Genomic DNA, 22,826 nt, shown 5'->3' with positions numbered 1-22,826 from the left:
GTCTGATATATAAATATCAGCCCAACCTTGCAATATCCAGAGTAAAGCATTTTAAGTACCAGGTGCTTCTAAATTGAAAGCTACTGTAATCAGCCACAATTTGAAAAGAGAAGGAGAATAGCTGATCATGTAGTGCTGTGTGAAGGTTTGTCCATTTGCTGAGGAATCTGGGCATGTGCTCAAAGCCCATGGATTGAAACAGTGCCCATGCAAAGGAACAAGTCACATCTTCTGTGACCATCTCTGAATGAAAACACGAAGAACGAGGGTAGTAGAACATTTACATAAATGTCTTTGTTGCTTCCATATTTGTGACTGCAGAGTCTCTTCTGTTCTCTCTGTATGAGGAGGGAGATGCAGTTGTCACGTTGTGTGGAGGTTTCACACACATGGTGTGGGATGGCTCTGTTTGTATAACACACATTATTAGGGGCAGCCCTGGATCAGCCACCTGTCTTGGGATTCTCTGCTGCCTCCCACTTGTTCCTTGCCTGCTTTTATCCACTTAGGCAAGGAGCTCCACTGTGCAAACAACAGCTCTTCTGTATGTCTGTGCAATGTTTGGTGCAACATGGGTCATAACCTATTGCATTGGGAACAGTAAAAATAATTTCCATTTTAGAGCCTAAATTACAGGAAGGCAAAGGTAACAATCTGGTACCATTGCAGTTGCCTCTCCTGCCTTTTGAATGAGGCTTTAAAGTAAAAATGGAAATGAGCAGCTGATGTGACCAAGACATTAATTTTTCACCCCTTCCCTCTCCTCCAGCACTTAAATTTAGATGTATCTCAGACTGAAACCATGTGTCTTGTTTTGGCAGGAATGCTACAGAATGGAAAGAAGTTTGATTCCTCCAGAGACAGAAACAAGCCTTTCAGGTTCAAGATTGGCAGGCAAGAAGTCATTAAAGGATTTGAAGAAGGTGTTACACAGGTACTAATAAATTGTTCTGGCTGAACCTGGCTGAAGAGTGTGTGAGCTCAGCAGTGTCCAGGGCAGTGGTGACAAGACCCAGTGGAAATCACAGTGAAGGATATGGAGTGGTTTTGTGAAAGCGTGATGCATTTGAGCACAGTATTTCCTGTAGTTTCCATCCACCCATCCATCCATCCATCCATCCATCCATCCATCCATCCATCCATCCATCCATCCATCCACCCAGGGCTATCCCCTGCTCAAGAGTCTTTTCCCAGGAGGGAGGGAAAGATGAAGTCCCCTCCCCAGGTGCCACATAAGCCGTGTCCCTCTCCCACGGGCAGCTCCACAAACAGACAGCAGTGGCCTCTGAAACGTTGAGGTGGCAGCTTTTTATGGAGTGACCTCTATTCAGCTACTCCATAGAAGCCCAAGCTGCCCTTTCTGATGACTTCCAAGACCCAGCTACAGATTCTCACCCTGACTGAAGAAGGTACCCAACTGCACTGTTACATTTTTACAGCTTCAGACTTCCAGCTACAAAACATTCACTGACCAGTGATGGGAGAAAGAAAACTGCCCTCCATTAATTGCAGTTTGAGTACCAGCACAGTAAAAACCCCACAATACAATTCACTGCCAGGTCTTGCTTTTGTGCAGTGCTGTGAGGGCCCCCCACACATGAGGAGTGTGATCAGGCTGCTCAAGAGCATGAGTGAATGAGGTCAGGGTGCAAATTTCTCCTGACTTCCCATTTCAGGATCCAAGAGCTCAGTGTAGGAGGCAACTGTTTAAATACTCTTACAGGAAAAACTTTAACAGGAACAAGTTCTTATGCTTAAATAGAGAGAAGGAAAGAATGTAAAATGAGAAACAATCCACTGAGGAATGATGCAACCATGTTTTTCCAGAGAGGAGTGGAAGAGACAAGGGTTTCCAGCCCTATGGAGAAAGCAGTGCAAACATTCCCTCCTTTCCAGACAGAGAAGTCCATTTGAGGAATCCTAGGCTGTGAAAAATTCCATCTTCCTCTGAAGGATTGGAGTTGGACTGTTTGTTATTTGCTTTGCAGAAAGGCCTGAGAGAGCTCAGGACTGCAGAGCTGTAGGAAGCAGAAGCCAGTGCAGATAAAGCAGCATCAACAAGTGCTGGGTGAATCAATCCATCCCTTCTTGACTGCTCTCGCTCCCCAGCTCTTGTCCCTTAGAAAATAAGTGGCCAAGAGCCATGCCAGGAACCCGTGTGGCCACAAGCTGCCCTCCTGCTCCTCCTAGTGGATCACTGACACAAATCGAGCTCGTGGCTGTCTCCTTCCAGCCCAGGGTTTGAGGAATTTGGGAGTGTACTAGACAGAGTCCCTTGGAACAAGGCAGTTCCCTATGTCCAGCTCGCAGATTTCTCAAACCTTGGTGTGATGACTGTCAGATGTCAGCAGGGTCTGTCTGCATTTCTCTGCTCAGCTTCTGACAGTTCAAGTTTGCCTCATCCCTAAAACCCCAGGCGTGACCTACCAGCTGCCTGCTTTGCAGGGACACATCCAAGCACTGCACAGCCAGCCCCATGCAAAATCTCTGTGGGGACCAGGGGAGGCCATCATCAGTTTGGACATCCTCAGCCCTGTGCCATGAGTACTCCTTGAATGTGGAAAAGTTCACATCCCCATTTTTCTTCTGGCCAAAGTAATTGACTCTCTAGCTTTGTATATTTTATTGCACCTGAAAATATTCTCAACAGGAGCTATCTATCACATAATCTGTAGTCCAGTGATGTGCCCAGTCTTGGGAGAGAGGTGTGAATTAAAATCACTGCTTCAAATTAGGGGATGTTTCTTGGCCAGTGAATATTCCATCACTAGTGTATGGTGCATGAACAGCAGTTTGAAAATGTTCCAAAATACTCAGTTAGAAGATAACTCCACACCTCAGTGAGCAGTTCACTTCAGAGCCAGCCTGGAGTGAGGGAAATCAGCATTCCTGCCCATCCAGGGGCAAGGGCTCTCTGCCTTGATATGTAGCATCAGTGAGATGTCTGCCCTGGGGCTTGGAACTCAGGAGGAACTCAGGAGGAGGAACTCAGACCTCCTGCAGCCTGCCCCGGTACAGGCAGGATGGACCAAGCATTGTGTTAAAAAGACTTTGTCACTTCCAGGCTGGTTCTGGCATTATAAATAACTGCTGTGAGAGTGCAGATCATTGAGGACGCCCATGCCCATGTCTGAGCTCTTGGTGGCAGCTTCAGCTTGAAGTGAAACTGCTTGGACTCAGAATCATAGAGTGGCTGGGGTTGGAAGGGACCTCAAAGATCTTCTCCTTCCAAGCCCCAGACTCAATAATCTTAAAGGTCTTTTCCAAACTAAACAATTCTAGGAACACTCCTTGATTCTGTAAATCTGCAAGGAAATGATTTTTTTTTTTTTTTTTTTTTTTGTTTTCCTCCTAATCCTGTTTTTTTCTTTTTTTCTGTGTGTTCTCTTTTCCTTTCTCTGATGTCCAAAACGCAGATGAGCTTAGGACAAAGAGCAAAGTTGACCTGCACACCTGAGATGGCCTATGGAGCCACAGGCCACCCTGGGGTCATACCTCCCAATGCCACGCTCCTCTTTGATGTGGAGCTTCTCAGGTTAGAGTGAACCTTCCCGAGGGAGTTGGCTGGAGACATCTGTTAATAATCATCCGTTCCTTCCCGCCTTGCCAGAGGCAGGAGGAATCTTCACTGGAATCCCAACCTTCCCTGCTCAAGCTGTCCTGTCAGTAGCGCCTGACTCTTGGTTTCCTATGCCTTCCTTCTCTTTTATAACTTTGTGGTGTCCATATTTGCCTTTTATTAGAAGCTTTGCTCTGAGGAAGAATGTCTCCCGGTGTAACATTTCCGAGTTGTACATTTTATTGAATTTGCATGTACAAAGAATTCATGGTGATGACTGAAAATATATATAAATATAAATATACATATATATATTCCTTATTGAAAAAACCACTGCCTTACTGTACACTTAAACCAAGAAAAAATAACCACAAAAGGTGCTCAAAAGAAAAAACTCTAATGTACACCTTGTACATGAACGGGCATTAGCCAAACAGAGTTACCTGCGCTGCCACTTTTCTCAACTTGTACGTTCTGCTTGCTGCTGTTCTAAAAAAATACTGTCTCATTTAAAAATTATGAATATATATATAAAACAATAAAATCTTGATACTTTACCGTTTCTCATCCTGTTTTTCTCTTCTGTCTACCGGGATGCTCTTTACTGTACAAGAAGTTCTTCAATCATCAATCCGTTTTTTGTTAATTATTTCTCTTATATGAAATACATGTAGCTCCATGCACAGTTCCTATTAGAGATGACCCAGTGGAAGATCTCTGTGGGACCAGAGGTACCAGGGACATGCAAGTAAGGGGTGCTGGGACAATTTTCCTGACTCTCCATTTCCCCTGCCTCTATGGCCCCTCAACTCTGGCCAAAATTTGGCTGCTGAGGAGATGGAAAGTGCTGCTTGTCAAAGACATGCAGTGCTGGTCCAATTCTGTGCCTTTACAACAGCAAAGTTAGTGTAATATTTTCTACTGCAGCTGAGCAAGGCTAGAAGAGAGCAGGATTATGTGCATCCACCTTTTAAAAGAAATCTGAGCTGTGGGATGATGTGGCCACTGAACACTCCAGGGTTTTTAGGCTGTAGCAGCTGCTGCTGTTTACAAAGCCTGCAAACTGACCGTGTGCACTGGGCCGCTGGCACTTGACACTCAGCAATATTTATTTCATTTGCTGCTTATATGAATTCATGAAATGCTGGTTTCTCCTCTGGAGGCAGGAAGATGTGTTGGCTGTTACTTACCTGGATTTGGGAGCAGGACGTGATCAGCAAGGCTTTCTCTGGGCTGTTATTTTGCCTTGTTTGATTTCTTTCCATTAGGCTCATTTTTCCTCTTTGCTGTAGAAAACCAGGGTCATGATGTTACTTTTATTTAACTTGACTATAAATTATTTGGTTTTCTACTAACAGATGTTTTGATGGTCATATTTCAAACAGTTGTGCTGTTTCTATATCTGTGTAAGGAGAACACTCCCAGCATGTGCAGTCAGACAGCAAAGCTACAGAGATGACCCCAGGTGACACTTCCTGGAGCTGGGAGAGGGGAATGAGCACAGAGAAGCAAGACTGGTGATCTGGCTGGGGAAAATGGCTCGTGGTCTTCTCTCTCCAGATGTTCATTTTACCCACAGAGGTGCATTTATTTCAGCTTGTAAATTAATAAACCCATAAATCCATATCTTATGGATTTTTATACACTAAGTGGAGTAAATTTTTTTCTCACTCTGCTTTCCATAAAGAAATGAAGGGATTTTTAGAACCCTTTTTTTTGGTGGAAATCTTAGGTCACTGCAGCAGCTGGGCTACACCTCCACTAAGACTTCTTTTATTTAGGGCATGCTAATTTCCTGTTAAAAAATGGTAATTGGCTCTGTCAAGATCTGATGTCCACCAGCTTTCCCAAATAATTTGAAAAGGTTCTGCTCTCCTTTGCCACTGCCCTGGCCTCTGTCTCTGGCCCTCCTTTCACCACTGGATCACAGATGGCACTTCCCAAAGTCTTGGTTAAAGGTGATGTGGCTCTGTTGTGCTGTCAAACACAGTTTCATTCAGCACATTGGTCTAAGCTGTTTCTATCAATGACCCCGTTTAAGTTAATTGCTTATTAAAAAAAAATTAAAAAAAAAAAAAAGTTTAGAATCACAGAATGGTTTGGGTTGGAAGGGACCGTAAAGATAATTTAAGGTCCTTCCATTAAACCAGCCCCATCCAGCCTGGCCTTGAACACTCCCAGGGATGCAACATTCACAACCTCTGTGGGAAACCTTTGCCAGTGTCTCACCACCTCTCACAGTAAAGAAATTTTTTCCTAATCTGTTATCTAACTGTGCCTTCTGCTAGTTTGAAGTCATTCTCCCTTGCCCTGACACTCCGTGTCCTTGTAAATAGTCTCTGCGTCTTTCTTGTCATCTCTCTTCAGCTACTGGAAGGCCACAGTTAAGTCACCCCAAAGCTTCTCTTCCCCAGGCTGAACCATCCCAATTCTCCCAGCCTTTCCTCATGGGAGAGGTGCTCCATCCCTCTGATAATCCTGCTGTCTCTCCTCTGGCCTTGCTTCAGCAGGTCCACATCCTCCCTGTGCTGGGGCCCCAGAGCTGGATGCAGGTGGGGTCTCACCAGAGACCAGCACCTGCTTGGGCCCCTTCCTGAATGTCCCAACAGCCACTGGCAATGCCAAGGATTGTGTGAGTGACCCTGGAATGGCCCCGTGCTCCCTCCATCCCCTCTGGGCCTTGCTGTTTGGGAGCTTCTGCTGCATCTGAGGCAACAGGCAGGGCACAGCTCTGCCCTTCTGCTCCTGCAGGTTTCTCACCAGGAAACCCAGCACGTTCCTGCTGGGCTCTGAGAGCTGATCATACTTGATCTTATCACTTCTATCTGCAGAGCTGCCACTGTGCTCTTCCCTCCTGCCCTCCCAGCACAAACCAGCCATTACCCACTCTGTAAAATCCTTATTACAGCTGGCTGATGAAGCCCTCCCTCATCACCTTCTCTCTGCGGAGACCTTGGTTGGAAACAGGGACTATTACATTTTTCATGCCTATTTCATTAAAAAGGAAAAAATCTGAAAGGAAAACTAATTGTGCTTTGTGATACTTAGGGAAATTAAGTCTTCAAGGAAATGTAATCTTCAGCTCTTTATTTGACTGCGAATGCGTTAATTTATTTAATTGTATCATTGATCAACACAGTACATATAATTATTACCCCTATATAATAGATTGGAAAAAATTTACTGTCATTGCCTGTGTAATCAGATATACTCTTGTTACTAATTTCCAAACAGATTCAATGGAAAAAAAATGACCTTCAAGTCTTAATTTCATGCCCTACTTCCTGAAAAATTAAATGGGAAGTGAGCATACACAAAACCAGCACAGATGCAGAGTGTGAGCCTGGTAACATCTGTTTTATTTGCTGCCCCTCTGCCATTCATGAGCTGAACTCATTTCCCTGTTCTTTGATATTACATTTCAAACAAAATCTTGAGTAGATCTCATCAAAACAGTCCTCCGGGCATTCCATTTCCATTCCCTCTGTCTTGCAGGTACAAATTATTATTTCATTTTACATGTGCAGGGATATTGAAAGCCCTGAACAGGCACTGGAAGAAAAACTATGAAATGGAATATTTAATGAAAGGCGGCAGCTGAGCTCTCAGAGAAATCAAAAGCTGCTGATCTTGAGGATTCATTGAAGGAATTTTTATTAATCTTATTACCCTAAAGAATTGCTTTTTATATATGTTTTTCAAACAGCATCAAATCCTCATCAAAACAGACACTGCAGTGCAAGCACCATGCTCTCTGCTATTGACAGAAGCAATGTGGTATTTGCATACGATTTAAAACAAGGCTGGCAGCACGCAGCACCATTATTGGCACTCTGGTATTTATTATCAGTGCTCATCATTTATGAGAACCATAAATCCAGCATGGCAACAAGCACCTCCAGTTCCCGTTTCAGCAAGGAGCCTTCTCAATGCCCAGCAGTTGGTGTAAATGATTTGTTATCCAAGTGTTTGGTACATGGATGTTTATGTATATACATGGCACATATATATTTATACATATAAAAGATACATACTTGGGGGCAGAGCAGTTTGTAACCCTTGAAAAGCTGTGGATGGTCACATAGAAGCAAATCCCCCAGCAGGATTTAATTCATTTAAAGATTTTTAATGCAACCTGGTTCTTGCCTGAGAACTCTTGGTTTGTGTTCATCTGGTGGGCAGGACCTGGAGGCCAGGCTGGCCGTGGAGGACTGGTCCCCTAACCCAGCTTCTGGGCTCCAGGTGTCCCAGTGCCTGCTCCTGACCTCAGCTGGGGTTACTGCGGCCTGCGAGGCTTCTTGCTGCAAAACCAGCATCATTTTCAAGGGACAGATGCAGATTTGGGAGAATTGTGCACTAAGCACAGCTCTGGCTCACAGCCCCAGTGCCTGTGTGCAGGGGAAGGCAGGGCAGATCTGTTCCGGGTCAGGCACGGGACAGGACTTCAAGCACCCAGCCAAAGCTGAAATCACACCTCAGCCATCATGGCTGCTTTCCCCCAGAGCTGGCTTGGAGCGCACTCTTCATGAGCCATTCCTGACCTTTTCTTTGTAGCATCTGATTTATTAATTTTTAATATCTCATTTGAGGAATGAAGAAAAGAGGACCATTTAGTGCAAAGTGACAAGTGTTTAGTTTCTCACTGGTTCCAGCTGGTAAATGTGAGTATTGCTGTGAGCCCCTCCCAGCTGCCAAAGGAGGTGCCCAGCCCAGGGCAGCTGCCAGGGATCTCCTCCAGGTGAGATGTGGGCATTGTCCCCACAGCTGGGCACCCTCCTGTCACACAGGGACACCCTTGTACCCACAGAGGGACGCGCTGCAGCTCCTGCCTGCATCAAACACGCGGGTGATGAATGGCTCCCATCTACCAGCACGGGTTACAGGCAGGAGGAACACAGCCTTGATGAAAAAAAACAAAACATGCATTTATTTTTTCACCAAATGGACACAGCATTGTTCCTGAAGTGACAGATTCTAATGAAAAAGTAATTTCAGAAAATGAAAGCATTCCTCTATGACAGTACAATGCACTGAAAAATAAAACTGAATTACAAATTCTAGGCAAAGTATATGTTTATCTGCCCTGGTTCTGCACTGGCTGGAAGCTGTCTGGTCAGGGAGTGGAACATCACATCCATGCAAATAAATCTTCCCAAGGTAGGATACTACCCACATTCACACCACTTCCAGCTGGTTCAGAACACAGGCAGAGATTATTCTTTCCCACTTGCAAAAGATACTGGCTATGCACAGCCTGGATCACCGTCATTTTTATACACAGGACATGAGTACTGAAAAAAGAGCCAAAATATTGTAAATTTGTTTTTCCTCCACCACATGCTACACCTAAAAATGTATGTACAGAAAATGTGTTACAGTTCAACCATGCCAAGTAGAAAACAATCACACTACAGGTATCAAAATGAAAACCTTCAGCTACTGTCTCATTTTGGTCATGTGTTCTTTGATTCATACCAAATCCTTGGTCCAAACCTAGGGCACAAAACAAAGCCCCCATACACTTTTTTTTTGTAGAGTGAGAGGTGGGTTGTTTCACTGCAGCCTATCAGAGCTGCTACCATCACTGGGAACAAGGTACTTGGACTGGAGTCCCCTTATCGGCTGGATCCTCTTGAAAGCTGTTCATCTTCTACAGTTTGTGGAAGAAACTTTGCTACAAACACAGGCTTGGGCTCGCTCTGTTCAGTCAAACACAGAACCTGCTCAGTCCTTTCTTGAAAGCTCCTGCTAGAAACAGGACATCGCAGCCTTTACCAGGTCACCCTCAGCACAGGGAAGCCATGTCACCTTGGGGGATTTAATCTTAAAGCAGATCTCCCTGTGTTCTACATTTATTGAATCCTAATCTGAAGATATAAAAACTCATACTGCAGCTTATCAAATTCGTAAGAGAAAAAAATTACACTTTGTTAAGAATTCCTATGTTGAGGCCAAGAACTTGATGACAGGGCTCAAAAACTGTTTTCCAAGAAGGATCAGTTTATTTTGGTGGGTCTGTGTTAATTCCGTATTTTTCCTTGAGAAGCTTAAGCTGTTCTTCTTTCTTCTTTGTGTCCATCTTTTGGAATGCCTGTAATTAGGAAAATAAAAGATGTAAGAAGCCAAAAGAAATCTCTCATCTCATGATAAGTTATTTCCCAGTATCTGCAACAAGCATCACTGTGAACTCCATCACCATCACACGCACAGAGCATTGTTTGATTCTTGTCCTTGGAGAATGACACAGGGCCCTGGACATCGTTGGTGACAGGGAGGACACACAGAACTGGAGACCTTTTGCCTATGAACAAGATCTCACCTCCGGCTGCAGCTGTGCAATTGTGGGGCCTCTGCACCCTCTTCTCCAAAGTACACTCCCCACAAACATGTTTTTCCCACCCTTTGTCCAAAGGTTTTTTTTTTTTTTTTCACACAAAGCACCAAGTAAATATGAAACTCTGACCATATACCCCATTCACTCCCTCTAACAGTTTGGATTCTATTTCTTAAAAATACCCAAGCAACTGTCTTTACAAAGTGATGCTGGGGTTGTTTCTTTGTGACAGCTCTGCTCCGAGGTGACCTCCCCAGCCCAGGTGCTCGTACCCTGTTGGCATTGTAGTACAGAACCACGAGGTATCTGTTGCACACGTTGAACCCCGACAGGTGGTCACAGGCGTTCTTGGCATCGAAGATGTCCTCATAGACCACGTAGGCTGTTCCTCTGGTCTCAGGGGTATTCCCACTGCACAGCAAGGGCAGAATCGAGGTGAAATAAAATAAACAAGAAATAGTTTATTTATTTCACAGTGACTGAGATCAGATGAACTAATGGAACATCACTGTTATTTTTTCTGGATATTAAGCTACATCCCTGCTTTCCACACTGAACAGTTCAGAGCCAGAGACAACAGCAAATGTGCTCTATTTTGCTCCATAAGGGAAATGCACCTCTCCACAACAACTGGATTGGTGAAACTTTTGTCAGGGCTGCCACGTTGTGTCTGGAAATAATTTAAATCTTTATTATAGCAATTAGCTTTTATTTAATATTACAATACTACTTGGCTGTCAGTTAGTGGCTGTCTGGATCAGATGTGTCCCTGGGCTGGAACGGGGCTCCTGGCATATCATAGTCAATTCAAGAGGCAGAACAGCCCCGCTGCTGCAAGCCCACTGCTGAGGCACAGCCACCATCCATGGGAGCACCAACTCCATGTCCTTTTCCTGAGGGATGGAACACACGTCTGGGCACACAGCAGTACTGAGCCCAGAGGGGCTGCAGAGATCCCAAAGGTCTCAGCTAACAGACGGCGACAGAGACTTCACAGTCAGAAACAACTTCCCTCAGGTGCTTCTGAGAACTCCTGCTGAGGACAAATGGTATCACACAGCTCCACAGTGAGAGCTGTGCAAAGGTGAGGAGGAGAATGGGATAAACACTGCACAAAGCACAGAAGCCTTTACAGAGGGGCTTACATGTTATGCCCTGGCACTGGATGGATGTAAGGATTTCTGTGGAAATTACATTAGTGGTTCTGAACCAACTGCTGGGTGCACACACCAGAGCATCACCCCAATGGAAAGCCCCTGATGTGTCCTAATTCTGTGTCCCACTGTCATGCTGTTCCAGCCCACATGTTTTCAGAAAACTCAAGTACTGGCTCTCCTTTATGCTCATTAGCAAAGAGTTCCACCTATTTAGCCAGGCAGTGTTTACACTGCCCCTTGTTCCCTCAGGCACTTCTCCAGTCTCCACTTCCACAGCCCTCCCTTGCTCGAGAAGGGTCTGTCTGGTGTCACATCCCAGCGTGGCACCAGCAGCACGTGTCCCCTTGGCGTCTTCTGCTCACTGAGAGCAACTCTGTAAAACTCACTTTATTCTACACAACAACCAATCAAACAAGTCACCCAGGGAAGCTGTGGATGCTCCATCCCTAGAAGTGTTCAAGGCCAGGTTGGATGGGGCTGGGAGCACCTGGGAAGGTGGAAGGTGTCCCTGCCCACTGCAGGGGGTTGGAATGAAATGGTCTTAAGATCCCTCCCAACACAAACCCTCCTATGACGATCAAAGCTCAGGCCCTCAGCATTTGAACTAACCAGGAGAAGAACATCAGAGCTGCTGCAGACCTGTACAACCTCCACACATGTTAGAACCAAAGGCACAGTCACACCTCCATTACCCAGACAGGGCACGGCCCGAGGACATCCCGTCTGTGCCACACAGGGCTGGCTGCTGCTATTTGTTTCTAGTGAACAGATCCAGCAACAGCAACATCCCTGTTTTTGCACTGGTTAGCAGATACTCATAAAACAGAAAACTGTTTGTGCTCAGCTTCTGCCTTTCCTATTTTTACCCCAAGTCAAGGTAAAACTTCAAAAACTTTGTATTTGAAACTTACTTAAGCAACAAATTTGTCATATTTTATCGACTTCCCCAAGTTCATTTCAAATTTAAGCTCATTCTCTGCACCTCCCAGCAGAATCATTTTCTAACAAATTCACATGTTAAGAGCATCATCACATCCCCTCTGGCACTCGGGGTGTGCTCCAGGGCACTGAACCTTCCCAGCTGTGAAACGCAGCTGCCACTGGAGCACGTGAAACCCTTCACGGCCCAAAGAAACTGGGAATACTCACACTCGGATCTGCCGGATGGGCCCGTACTTCCCAAAAATGTCGTACATCTCCTCGGCCGTGATCTTGTACGGCAGGTTTCTGATGTACAGGATCCGGTTAACCTCCGGAGGGAGCCGGATCTGATGGGGGAAGGACAAGCGGTGTGTTAGGCCCACGGCAGGCACGTACAAACCTTAAACCCAGCAGCCTACGGGCAAAACCACGGAATCACCGACGGGATGGCTGGGGCTGGAAGGGGCCCTAAATATCACCCAGTTCCACCCCCCTGCCGCGTTCCCGTCAGAGCAGCGGGGTGCCTGGAGCGGGACGAACCGGAGCCCAGCCTGGCAGGGACGGGACGGGACGGGACAGGACAGCGCACTCACGTTGGCTCGTTTGGCTGCTTGCATCGCCATGACGGCGGGCGGTGAGTGGGGGCCGCGGCCTGGGACAGAAACAGCGGCGGGGAAGGAAGCTGGGGCGGAGACAGCGGCGAGAAGTGAGCGTGCGGCGGGGACCGAGCCCGGAGCGGGGTCAGCGGCGAGAAGTGAGCGTGCGGCCGGGAGCGAGCCCGGAGAGGAGACAGCGGCGAGAAGTGAGCGTGCGGCGGGGAGCGAGCCCGGAGCGGGGCCAGCGGCGGGGACCGGGAGCGGCGAGCGGCGCACCGGGCTCTATCCCAGCAGGCACCGCGCGCTGCCCTCACGGAACCGGATCTATCCCGGCGTGCACCGCGCGGGAAGCGGCAGCGCGCCAAACCGGCCCGGCATCCTCACGTGACCTCGGTCCCGGCCCCGCCCCTCCCGCGCGCCCTCGGCCCCGCCCCTTCCCGCCCCTCAGGCCCGGCCCCGCCCCCGCGCGGTCCCACACGTTCGGTGCGCGGTGCCAGAATTGCGACGGGAACCTCTTTAATAAACGCTTCCTCTTATCCTTTCCCCCTCCTCGCCACCCACATGAACCGCTCCCGGTGTGGAGCAGACGCGGCAGGATGGCCGCAGTGCAGCCCCCGCAACGACCGTCCCAGAGCGGTTACTGTGGCGGCCCTTTCTTGAAGCAAACGGGAATTTCGATGACGATTTTGCCGATGTTCTTGTTTTCCTCCATGGCCCTGTGTGCCTCAGCGATGGCGTGCAGGGGGTAAACGCTGTCCACGAGGGGCTGCAGACGCGGGGAAGCCCCTCCGGAAAAATGGGGCAGCACCTCCTCTGTGAAGGCTCTCACCAGCCGCTCCTTGTACTGGGGAAAAACACCTGCAAGGTTATTTCCAGCCGCTTCACTCACCGAGGCCTCTCAGAGCACGGCGTATAAAATGTACACATAAAATGTCTCCCTCGAGGAGCCACCTTCTGACATTCTCACAGCGAGACAAAGATATAAACACCTGACAGGTCTAAATTACAAACAAGAAGAAAGCTTTTAGATTTATTACATCTTGATTGAATGAAATTCCCCCAAAGCAAGTGGCGTGAGCTCCGGGCAGAACCATTTAAATAAAACTGATAAAGGTCTTGTAAATATTCTGTCTTAAACCATGCACAGAATCCACCTTAGGGCTCTGCACTGTGGGTCTTTTACTGTAACATCTGAGAATATTCCGCATAAAATGAGTTTTCTTTGGTAACTGAGCATCCAAATAGCCTTGGTTTCTACTTTGAAGTGACCCTAATAGAGATTTTTATTTTTCCCTCAGACGTGATCAAGTTGCTTGATCACTGGAGTTTTATTTCTTCTAGGGCCAAATATCTAAACTATGGTACCCATGAAGCACATTAAGAAGTCCTGGGTGTCATTCCTCTCATTCAGAGAGGAATTTGTTAAAAACAGAAAAAAAACATTATAACTTAATTTTGTGACATTTTCCAAAGTATGTAGTAACAGTTCAAGGTGGGGCTTTTTTTGACAAGAATGTGTTTAACACTGGTTTTAAAAGAAAGCTCTCAAAACTATCATAAATTTTAAGATCAAACTGCTGATAGCCATTACTTGCCTCCTTGTCTCGGGATCGTAACAGGCTCGCGTGGATGCTGGCTCTTTTGGAAAGCAGCCTTGCCAGCAAATCCCCATGGACTTCACCTCCACTCAGCAGTCCATAAATAATCCACCGGCCATCAGTGCTCAGACACTTGAGATTCTTCTCCCAGTATGAGGCCCCAACACAATCTAAAATAATATCTACTCCAGAACCTCAAGTAGAAACAGAAGAGATTTCAGTAATGAAGTCAAGCTGCATTAAGGGTAGGATAATTTCAAGCATGACTAAAACCCTGTTATTCATAGGTACAGAATTGGCCCTACAATTCTTATTGAAATCTTTATACTGAAGTTAGGAATTGGCACAGTGATTTGTAAGGAGTTACAGAATCAGGCACAAAAAAAGAATCATCAGTTACCCATAAGCAAACTCAGGCATAAACCACCCCGAATGCTTAGAAAAGCTACATTTTTCTAACAGTTTAAGAATTAAGTGGCACTGGCACAGGTTGCCCAGAGAAGCTGTAGGTGCCCCACCCCTGGAAATGTTCAAGGCAGGTTGGATGGGGCTCAGAGCAAGCTGGGGTGTCCCTGCCCATGGCAGGGGGTTGGAACAGGATGATCTTTAATGTCCTTTCCAACCTAGGCCATGCTGTGCTTCTGTGATGACTCAAATACGAAAATGTGACTGTTTGGTCCCACAGTTCCTTGGGGAGGCAGCAATAACATGGCACAATATTGCAAAAACCAGCACAATTAAACTAAAGAAAGGCCTGTTCTGGACTGAGCAGGATATCAGGTTGTGCTTCTAGGGTCACTACTGTCTGTTCCCTCACCAAGTGACAGCTGAAACTGAGTCTGTGTCCACATGTTGGGAGGTTTGTTTGCACTTTTACAGAGAGATTTTTACCTTGGGTGAACTCCAAGACCTTTTCACTGAAGTCTTCATTCTTGTAGTTGAACCCTGCAGCTGCTCCAGCATTTGCTGTTGCTTCCAGTTTCTCCTGAGTTCCTGCTGTCACAATGGGAATGGCCTTTGCCAGTCTCACCAGCTGAATGGCTGCCATGCCAACCCCGCTGGCTCCAGCATGGATCAACACTCTCTCACCCTCCTGTACTTTACCTGGAGGAGGGCAGAAGGAAAGTGGTCATCCTTTGGGCACCACCTTTGAATTAAAATATGAACAGTCTTGAAGATAGCAAAGAGGAGGTTGAAAGAGATGCCCTTGATTGGACTTTGGACAATTGGACATCTTCATAGCCTTCATAAAAGAGAGGAATCCAGAAGCAGCAGAGGTTGCAGTGTGCTGACAGGATGTCATTTTCCCAGCCCCAGTGGAAGGACTTTGTCTTGGCTGTGTGCAGTTCTGGGCATCTGTGACCAAGATGCTAAAGTGAGGGCAGTCACAGCCTTTTTATACCATCAGTAGAAAACACACACTTGGAGGATGTTCATACTGAGAAATCAGGCACTCAGCAATGGAGAAATACCAGAAACGCTGGGTAATGTTAAAGACCAGTCCTACCAATCATTTTACCATCTACTGGTTGCATTAATTTGTGTTTCACCTATTGCTTCTCAAAGTGAGCCACCAAGTAGCCTCCCAGTGATGCCCAGGAAACAATAGTGCTTGAAGCAAGACTGCAGGGAAGTTATGTTTGGAACTTTTAGGTGCTGCTGCTGAAGAGTGTAGAAGAAGGATATTTCTCACCAGAGGAAAACCTTGGCAAGTTTATTACCTTGGCAGCATATTTTTAAAATGAAGAGTGTGGGCTTCTGTCTATTTTAAATCAGCTCAGAATGGATTTTACCTACAAATAATATCTCTGTTAAACAAAGGTACAAGATGTTGCTTACTGTAGATTCACAAGCAATTGGTGATAAAATTCTTGGTATGCTCATACATGCAGTGAAGCCAAATCCTTAGAAGTAAGATGTGTTTTCAGGAGTATGGAAAAGGTGGGAATAGGGTTTAGGCTTAATGGAAGGTGTCCCTGTCCATGGCAAGGGAGTGGAACTAGATCACATAGTTCCTTTTCAACCCAAACCATCCAGTGATTCAAACTGAGAAATACAGATGAAAAGAAATTGACTCGTGCCATATCCTTCCTTGTAAATACGTAATCAGCAGGGTAGGTTGGCACTGGGGAGAGGTGGTCAAGATTCAAGGGTTTGTGTCTGGCATACTGGATTCCAACCCACAAGAATAAAGTGACAGAGAAAAGGTTCTTTGAAGGCAAGCAACATTCAAATGGAGGCAACAAGGAGAGGATTTTGTAACTGAAAGGAAGATGAGCTGTTTTGGTGGGATAAATGGGCAAATGCACCTCTCACCTACAAAATGGAGCAGCTGAAATGCTGTTAGCCAGGCTTCAGGAATGGCTGCAGCCTGGATAAAAGTCATATCTTTGGGAATTGGCATCAGGAGGCCTTCGGGCACTGTCACGTATTGTGCCTGGCCTCCCCCGGGGAGCAGAGCCATCACTGCATCGCTGATCTTCCAGCGGCCCGAGCAGCCGGGACCCAGCCCAGCCACGCTCCCAGCTGCTTCCAGGCCTAAAATGTCACTTGCTCCTTTGGGGGGAGGGTACTTCCCTCTCCTCTAAAATAAAGAAAAAAGTAGAAGGCAAGGAAGGAAAAACCATCAATGAGTGTAATGACCTGCAATATTTCATTCACACTTCTCCAGCCGAAACTCCTATTTTTTTTTAATCCTGGTTTTGCCCTGTGCATATGTTGCAGTAATTTGAGGATCTTCTAGCCTCTGGAAACACTTTTGCTTCCTAAGTATTATTCTTCCTAAGTTTTACTCCTAAAATAAGTGTAAATTGAAATATTTGTGAGTTCCCTCTGTCCAGGCTAATCCCTGCTGTGGAGATACTATGGACTCCATTTGCAGAGCATGGCTTGCAGCTCAAAGTAATAATTTGAATGTGAATTTGAATAAATGTTCTCCCACTGGAACTGTGCCATTGGAACATTTGCTTTTCGTTTCAAATGCCCAGAAAAGGATCTAAGATCTAGAAAGACCGGAGCTTTGGTTTTACATGTTTTTGTTGAAAGGCAGCTGCTTTTCCACACCAGCCCAGCACAGCACTATCTCAGATAAAAACATTTATCTGCTGAATCAACAAACCTCTCTTCTTTCAGCCCTATGAACTCTCCCATCCAAATGCTCACCAGGTTCAAACTCTTTTAGGTCATCAGATCTGTCAAGACTTCAAAGAGGGGCTTGAAAAATCTATGTTGTTTTTAGGTGCATCAATCTGCCTAATCTACACGTACCTGGAGTAAATCAGCCCTATTCAGAGCACTGGCAGAGACCTTCACAAGAACTTCTCCTTCTCCTGGATTTGGTTTCATCACTTCTTTCATATAGAGATTTTCTGGGCCTCCTGGGCAATCAAAATAGGCTGCAAACATTTTCTCTAAAAAAAAAAAAAAAAAACCAAACAAAACCAAACTGAAAAAACATTGCATGAACGCAGGCATGTGCAGTGGAAAAACCTCAGTAATGAAAGGTAACAAATGGCTTTAAAAATTCCTATTTATTCCCCTTGCCTCAGGAGGTGATTGCTGCGTGCCTGATTTGCTGTGGTACAGGCTCTCACTGCTGCAGAAGTCTTTCAGGTGCCTCCTCAGATGTTGTTCCTGGGATCCTTTTGGCACCAGCAGATGTTGAGATGGGCTGAGCTGTCAAGCTTTCTCCTGCCTGGTAAAATCAAATGAGGAACAGTCTTCTCCCTGCTCCCTGGGTCCTGGGTGGAAGGAGATGAGGAGGAGAGGCAATCACAACGGGAAGGGCTGTGTTACTTCCTGAGAGCTGGTACTGCACTGAGTGCAGCACAGGATGGGCTGCAGGCTAGAGCCTCTTCTAGCAACCAGCACCGTGTGACAGACCACCCTGCCCTCTGTCAAAATCACTGATTTCTGCACAGGAAAAGCTAAATGCATACCTAATTACTTGCGGTAAGACTGCAAATGCAGAATGATAAACAGCTTGAAACCCCAGGGATGCCAGTCCCCACAGGGTGGTGCTCTATGGCTATTTTATGATGAATAAGCACTTCCAATTATTTGTATAAAATGCAATTTAAAGGCTTTTGTTTCTCAGGCTGGCTGTCTAGTCATTGTTATTAACTATTTAATCCAGTCCCACAAAATTTGCTTGTATCAGAAAAAAAATTCAATGGAAAGCCCACCTGATGCCACCCCATAACAATTATTTCTGCTGCCTTAATTGGGTCCAGATTTAGTCAGTTAAAATAATATGTGAAGGAAGCTTTTGTCCCTCTTTCATCAGAATTCATTAACCTGCTTTTTTTTTATAAATGATTGTCTTTTTCGCTAGAAGCAGGCCCCCAAAAATGTTTAAAAAAACCCAAAACCAAAACAGAACCAAAAACCAAGAGGATCTCAAATGCACAGAAAACGGCAGAAACTGAGACACAAGTTTCCAACCGTTTCAAGCTCTCAGATCTGCCAGCGGTGGCTGAAAACGACAATTTTAAGAAGCTCTGTGGCTCCCGAGCCCACTCCCAAGCTCACCTTTTTCCTGTAAGGAAGGACGGACAGTCTGTGCCCCGGAACAAACCCAGCCTGTCCTGGGGAACAGAGTCCGATCCCAGTTCCTCCTGGCACTCGGCTACTCCCCTGCAGGCCAAGGCGAGGAACAGGGCGAGGTTGTTCTACTTTGGAGCGACAGATATGAGGAGTCAGAAATGTTAGCGCAGCTCCCCATTGTTTCTGCGAACGACCTGGATGGTTCCATGGCTTGGCACAGAACTCTGTTTTCCCGCTCGGCCTTGCGGCAGAGGTCGGCCGCTGCCCCAGCACACGGGGAAGCTTGGCCTCCTGCCCGTGGCTGTGCCAGTGTGTGTGATGGGGTGTGCTCCAGCTGCGCAAGTGCTGGCATTTCAGGATTCTCAGAGTCTCAGGCTCGATTTGCTCCACTGGCACTGAGGGCGTGGGAGCTGTGCCAGCTCTGATGCCATGAAGGGGCTCGAGAGGCTGCCCTGGGCTCTGCTCCTGGGGAACAGCAGCGTTCAGAGCTCGCTGGTTCATGTCCTTACACCCCGTGTGTTTCTACCTGATGGGTTAGAATCAGAATCAGTACCACTCTAAAAGTCTGATGGTACCTCCTTGAGCTTTGCAGAAGGATCAGATCACGCCTTTCTCGGTATCATAATCACCAGCTCTTGAGTGTTTGAGCTGTCAGGGAATAAAATTGACACTTCAGACTATTTAAAAATGGTAACTCATATGGATTTTCTATGGATTTTTTTTTCCTGTAATAATGAGATTTTTCGATTCAGGCTTTTAAACTCCTCTTTGAAACTGAACGAATTTAGAATCAAGTATAGCTAAAAATTCTTTTGTTCTCACATGACTTGAAGAGCTAATAATTGCTGTGTTTCTGAAGATGAAAAGATCATGAAGCCTGGTCTGTAGCACACACAGCCTGATTCAGTGCCACTACTGGCATTGTCCCTCCTCCACTGTCCCTGGAGAACTTTGCAGTCCACTGCAGTTTAAAATAACTTTCTATTACACTCATTGACAATGCAAATTCACATAATAAAAAAAAATATTTTATTATTCAAGGATGTACAGGACAGTCTGAAAATGTGTTAATGTAGCAATTTCCTTTGTCCCTTGGGTCTGTTGCCCCTGCGTAGCTGTAATGCCATTAAAGAACTTACTTTGTGCAGTGAGATTAGTAACTATGTTATCTGGAAGCAGGCTAAAATAAAGCATTAGAAAGATAAAGCACAGCACAGCTTCTTGTTTAAAGTTTTGAACTTCTATACTTTCTTTCCTAATGAGCACTCTTGAGGTTGATGAAGTCCAAGTTTTGTGGTGATTCAGCTACCTTTCTCTCTAAAGTAGTCTGCTATAATAACACAAGGACATAAATAAAAAATTTAAATCAATGATTGTAAAAGTTATATACAGAATTGCTGTAATGGAGATGCTTTTTTTCAAGTACAAATCCCCCTCGCACTGTACTGCACTCAAATAACGACAGTGCTGTTTCTATCTGAAAATTAAAAATACTTAAATTTGTGAGGTATTATCTGCTCTAAAGAATAAACACTGAGCAGCACTTTAAATAATTTTCAGAAATATCTTGTAACATGCAAAGAAAAGTTACTCTTTCTTTTTTTTTTTCTGCAAAGAAATCATCCAGGACAGCAAGAGTAAACTCTAAAGAATAACTACTGCAAATCTGGCTCTGGAAAAACTTAGCTTTAGTCTTTGCTAGGAACAGTGATCAGTTTTAAACAATGTGACTATTTGCAAGAACAAATAATGAGTGGATACAGTTACAGGATTTTGAAAGTGCTGGCATTTTTTGCAATCTTTCAGCTTTACATTTTCTGCCTTCCTCCCATAGCAGGAAAAAAAAAAAAAAAAAGCTGACATCAAATATGATATGGCTCCTGAATTTATTCTTGAGGCAGCAAGGAAGACAATGGTGCCTTTTGGACCTGCTCCAGCTCTGTGTGTAGTTCTGCTGAAAAAATTAAGATAGAGCTAGTCTGAAGTTAGCTTATAGGGGAAGGCCTTGCTGTTAGATTTAATAAATCCCATTCCCCAAGGCTCTGCACTGGGGCCAGCTCTATTTGATGTCTTTATTGATGGTTTGGATGAGGGGACCCGAGTCCACCCCTCAGTAGGTTCCCATACAGCACCAATTTGAGTGTTGATCTGCTGGAGAGTGGGAAAGCTCTGCAGAGGGATCTGGGCAGGCTGGATCCATGGGCTGGGGTCAATTGTTTGAGGTTCAACAAAGCCAAGGGCTGGGTCCTGCACTTGCGTCACAACAATCCCTGCAGTGCCACAGGCTGGGGACAGAGTGGCTGGAAAGGTGTCCAGTGAGAAAGGACCTGGGGGTGCTGGGGACAGCAGCTGAACATGAGCCAGCTGTGCCCAGGTGGGCAAGAAGGCCAAAGGCACCTGGGCTGTACCAGCCATGGTGTGGCAGCAGGAGCAGAGCAGTGACTGTCCCTGTGCTGGGCACTGCTGAGGTCACCTCCAGGGCTGTGCCCAGTTCTGGGCCCCTCAGTTCAGGAAGGACACTGAGGGGCTGGAGCGTGTCCAGGGAAGGGAACGGAGCTGGGGAAGGGTCTGGAGCACAGGTCTGATGAGGAGCAGCTCTGGGCGGCTCAGGCCAGGAAACTCAGGGGGAGACCCTTTTCTGTCTGTACAGCTGACAGGAGGGTGAAGCCTGGTGGGGGTTGGGCTCTTCTCTCAAGTTACAAGTGATAGAACAAGATGAGATGACGTCAAGCTGCATAAGTGGAGGTTCAGATTGGATTTTAGGAACAATTTCTTTACCAAAAAGGCTGTGAAACACTGGGACAGACTGCCCAGGGTCACCTGGGCATTTAAAAAGACATGTAAATGTGGCACTGACGGACATGGTTTAGTGGTGGGCTTGGCAGTGCTGGGTTAATGGCTGGACTTGATGATCTGAAAGGTCTTTTCCAGCCATGATTCTGTGGTTCTGTGATTCTGGGCACAGACAGAGTTGTCATTGGATAGAAGAAAGGGCTTGTTTCATGTGCTGCATCAGTGATAGTAACTTGGCAGCTACAGGTGGTTTCACTGCATTGTTTCTCCAGAATTAGGCAGAAAATGTTTCTATCTTGACTCCTGGTATTGAATCTAGATCAATGTTCCCAACCGGCATCCCGGTTCAGCCACAGCTTTGGGGTTATAGCATGGGCACAGCACATTCCATCCCAGCAGGTCTGAGGGCCAGAGAATGGACCTACATCCATCTGCTTTGCAGTCAGTATCACTGAGCACAACATGGTTAAAAAGGACTCCTTCAAAATGCCACTTAAATGGCATCTTTGTTCCAAAAAATCAAAGATGTGAAATTAGCAATCACCTTGCAAGTCAGCTGAGCTGTACCCCGGCACTGGGCTCTGAGGCTGAGAGAACGAGTGGATTTAGTACAGCGCTGTGCTCCCTGCCATTATTTCTGCTTTGTGCTCTGATTTCACAGAGTTTCCACCTCTGCTGTCACTTCCCGGGAAGCTCTTGATCTCTTTCAATAAAGCCAAAGGTAGATGCAGAGACTTGTCTTTATACCAATGATAACTGCATTTTCCACATGCTTTTTGTGCTGGCGAGGCTGTCACTCAGCAAAACCTGAAGTTGGTTCATTTTCATTCTGTTCTGTAAAAATATAGATGTATGAATGTTCACTCCCCCTCCCCTTCATATTGGAAAACATATTTTCCTCCATGTGAAATTCAGGAGTTTCAGCAGAAGAAATGTAAGGCTTCAGATAAGCAAAATAACAGTAACAACAACAACAACAACAAAGACACGAGAATTCACCAGCAGGATACTGGTCCTCTTTCCCAGAAAGGCCATAAAAGTCCAGTTACATTTTTATAGTGTGTTTCTGATTTTTTTTCTCCTAAATTTTCATCTTGCTGAGGAAAAAGTCCACAGTGAAAACACTTAGAAACGAGATAAAACTTGCTACAACCATTAGATCAGAGCAGAAGGAGGGAGCTGAGGGTTTTTTTTCTGGGCTGGGTTTGCTTGACCCAAACGAAAAATTATTTTCTTTTTAAATAAATAATCACTTCTAGCACAGTGTGGGAAAATTACTGGGGGGGCAATTAAAGAAAACTGAGAAGTATCTTGAGGCTAACG

At 45.8% G+C, this 22,826-nt stretch overlaps 3 protein-coding genes across 8 annotated transcripts in view; 1 reads left to right on the top strand and 2 right to left on the bottom strand.

Moving 5' to 3' along the window:
- Positions 1-4,121, top strand: part of FKBP1B (FKBP prolyl isomerase 1B) — a 44,439-nt gene extending 40,318 nt beyond the window's left edge. For both annotated transcript variants that reach the window (XM_038132342.1, XM_038132343.1), the window contains 2 exons: positions 822-934; positions 3,417-4,121. In XM_038132342.1, coding sequence (XP_037988270.1) covers positions 822-934; positions 3,417-3,545 — 242 coding nt within the window. In that variant the 3' untranslated portion in view covers positions 3,546-4,121. The remainder of the gene's footprint in view (positions 1-821; positions 935-3,416) is intronic.
- A 4,338-nt stretch (positions 4,122-8,459) lies between these two features.
- On the bottom strand, positions 8,460-12,746 carry SF3B6 (splicing factor 3b subunit 6). The gene is made up of 4 exons (XM_038132341.1): positions 12,565-12,746; positions 12,200-12,318; positions 10,166-10,304; positions 8,460-9,650 (listed from the first exon to the last, which is right to left on the bottom strand). The coding sequence occupies exons 1-4, from the start codon at positions 12,592-12,594 to the stop codon at positions 9,561-9,563; spliced, it is 378 nt and encodes a 125-aa protein (XP_037988269.1). The 5' UTR covers positions 12,595-12,746; the 3' UTR covers positions 8,460-9,560.
- Positions 12,747-13,066: 320 nt separating this feature from the next.
- On the bottom strand, positions 13,067-19,012 carry TP53I3 (tumor protein p53 inducible protein 3). 5 transcript variants are annotated; one of them, XM_038133894.1, is made up of 7 exons: positions 18,696-19,012; positions 17,732-17,905; positions 17,433-17,575; positions 16,482-16,749; positions 15,057-15,269; positions 14,163-14,359; positions 13,067-13,411 (listed from the first exon to the last, which is right to left on the bottom strand). In XM_038133894.1, the coding sequence occupies exons 3-7, from the start codon at positions 17,568-17,570 to the stop codon at positions 13,205-13,207; spliced, it is 1,023 nt and encodes a 340-aa protein (XP_037989822.1). In that variant the 5' UTR covers positions 17,571-17,575; positions 17,732-17,905; positions 18,696-19,012; the 3' UTR covers positions 13,067-13,204. The 5 variants fall into 5 exon arrangements, with proteins under 5 accessions (XP_037989822.1, XP_037989821.1, XP_037989823.1 ...); XM_038133893.1 differs by having other exon boundaries at positions 17,709-17,905; positions 18,696-19,010; XM_038133895.1 differs by having other exon boundaries at positions 17,709-17,859; positions 18,696-19,010.
- Positions 19,013-22,826: the final 3,814 nt, after the last annotated feature.

The sequence above is a fragment of the Motacilla alba genome, chromosome 3 (genome assembly GCF_015832195.1).
Source record: "Motacilla alba alba isolate MOTALB_02 chromosome 3, Motacilla_alba_V1.0_pri, whole genome shotgun sequence".
In the NCBI taxonomy this organism is placed as follows: domain Eukaryota; kingdom Metazoa; phylum Chordata; class Aves; order Passeriformes; family Motacillidae; genus Motacilla; species Motacilla alba.
This window is presented reverse-complemented; position numbering and strand designations above follow the sequence as displayed.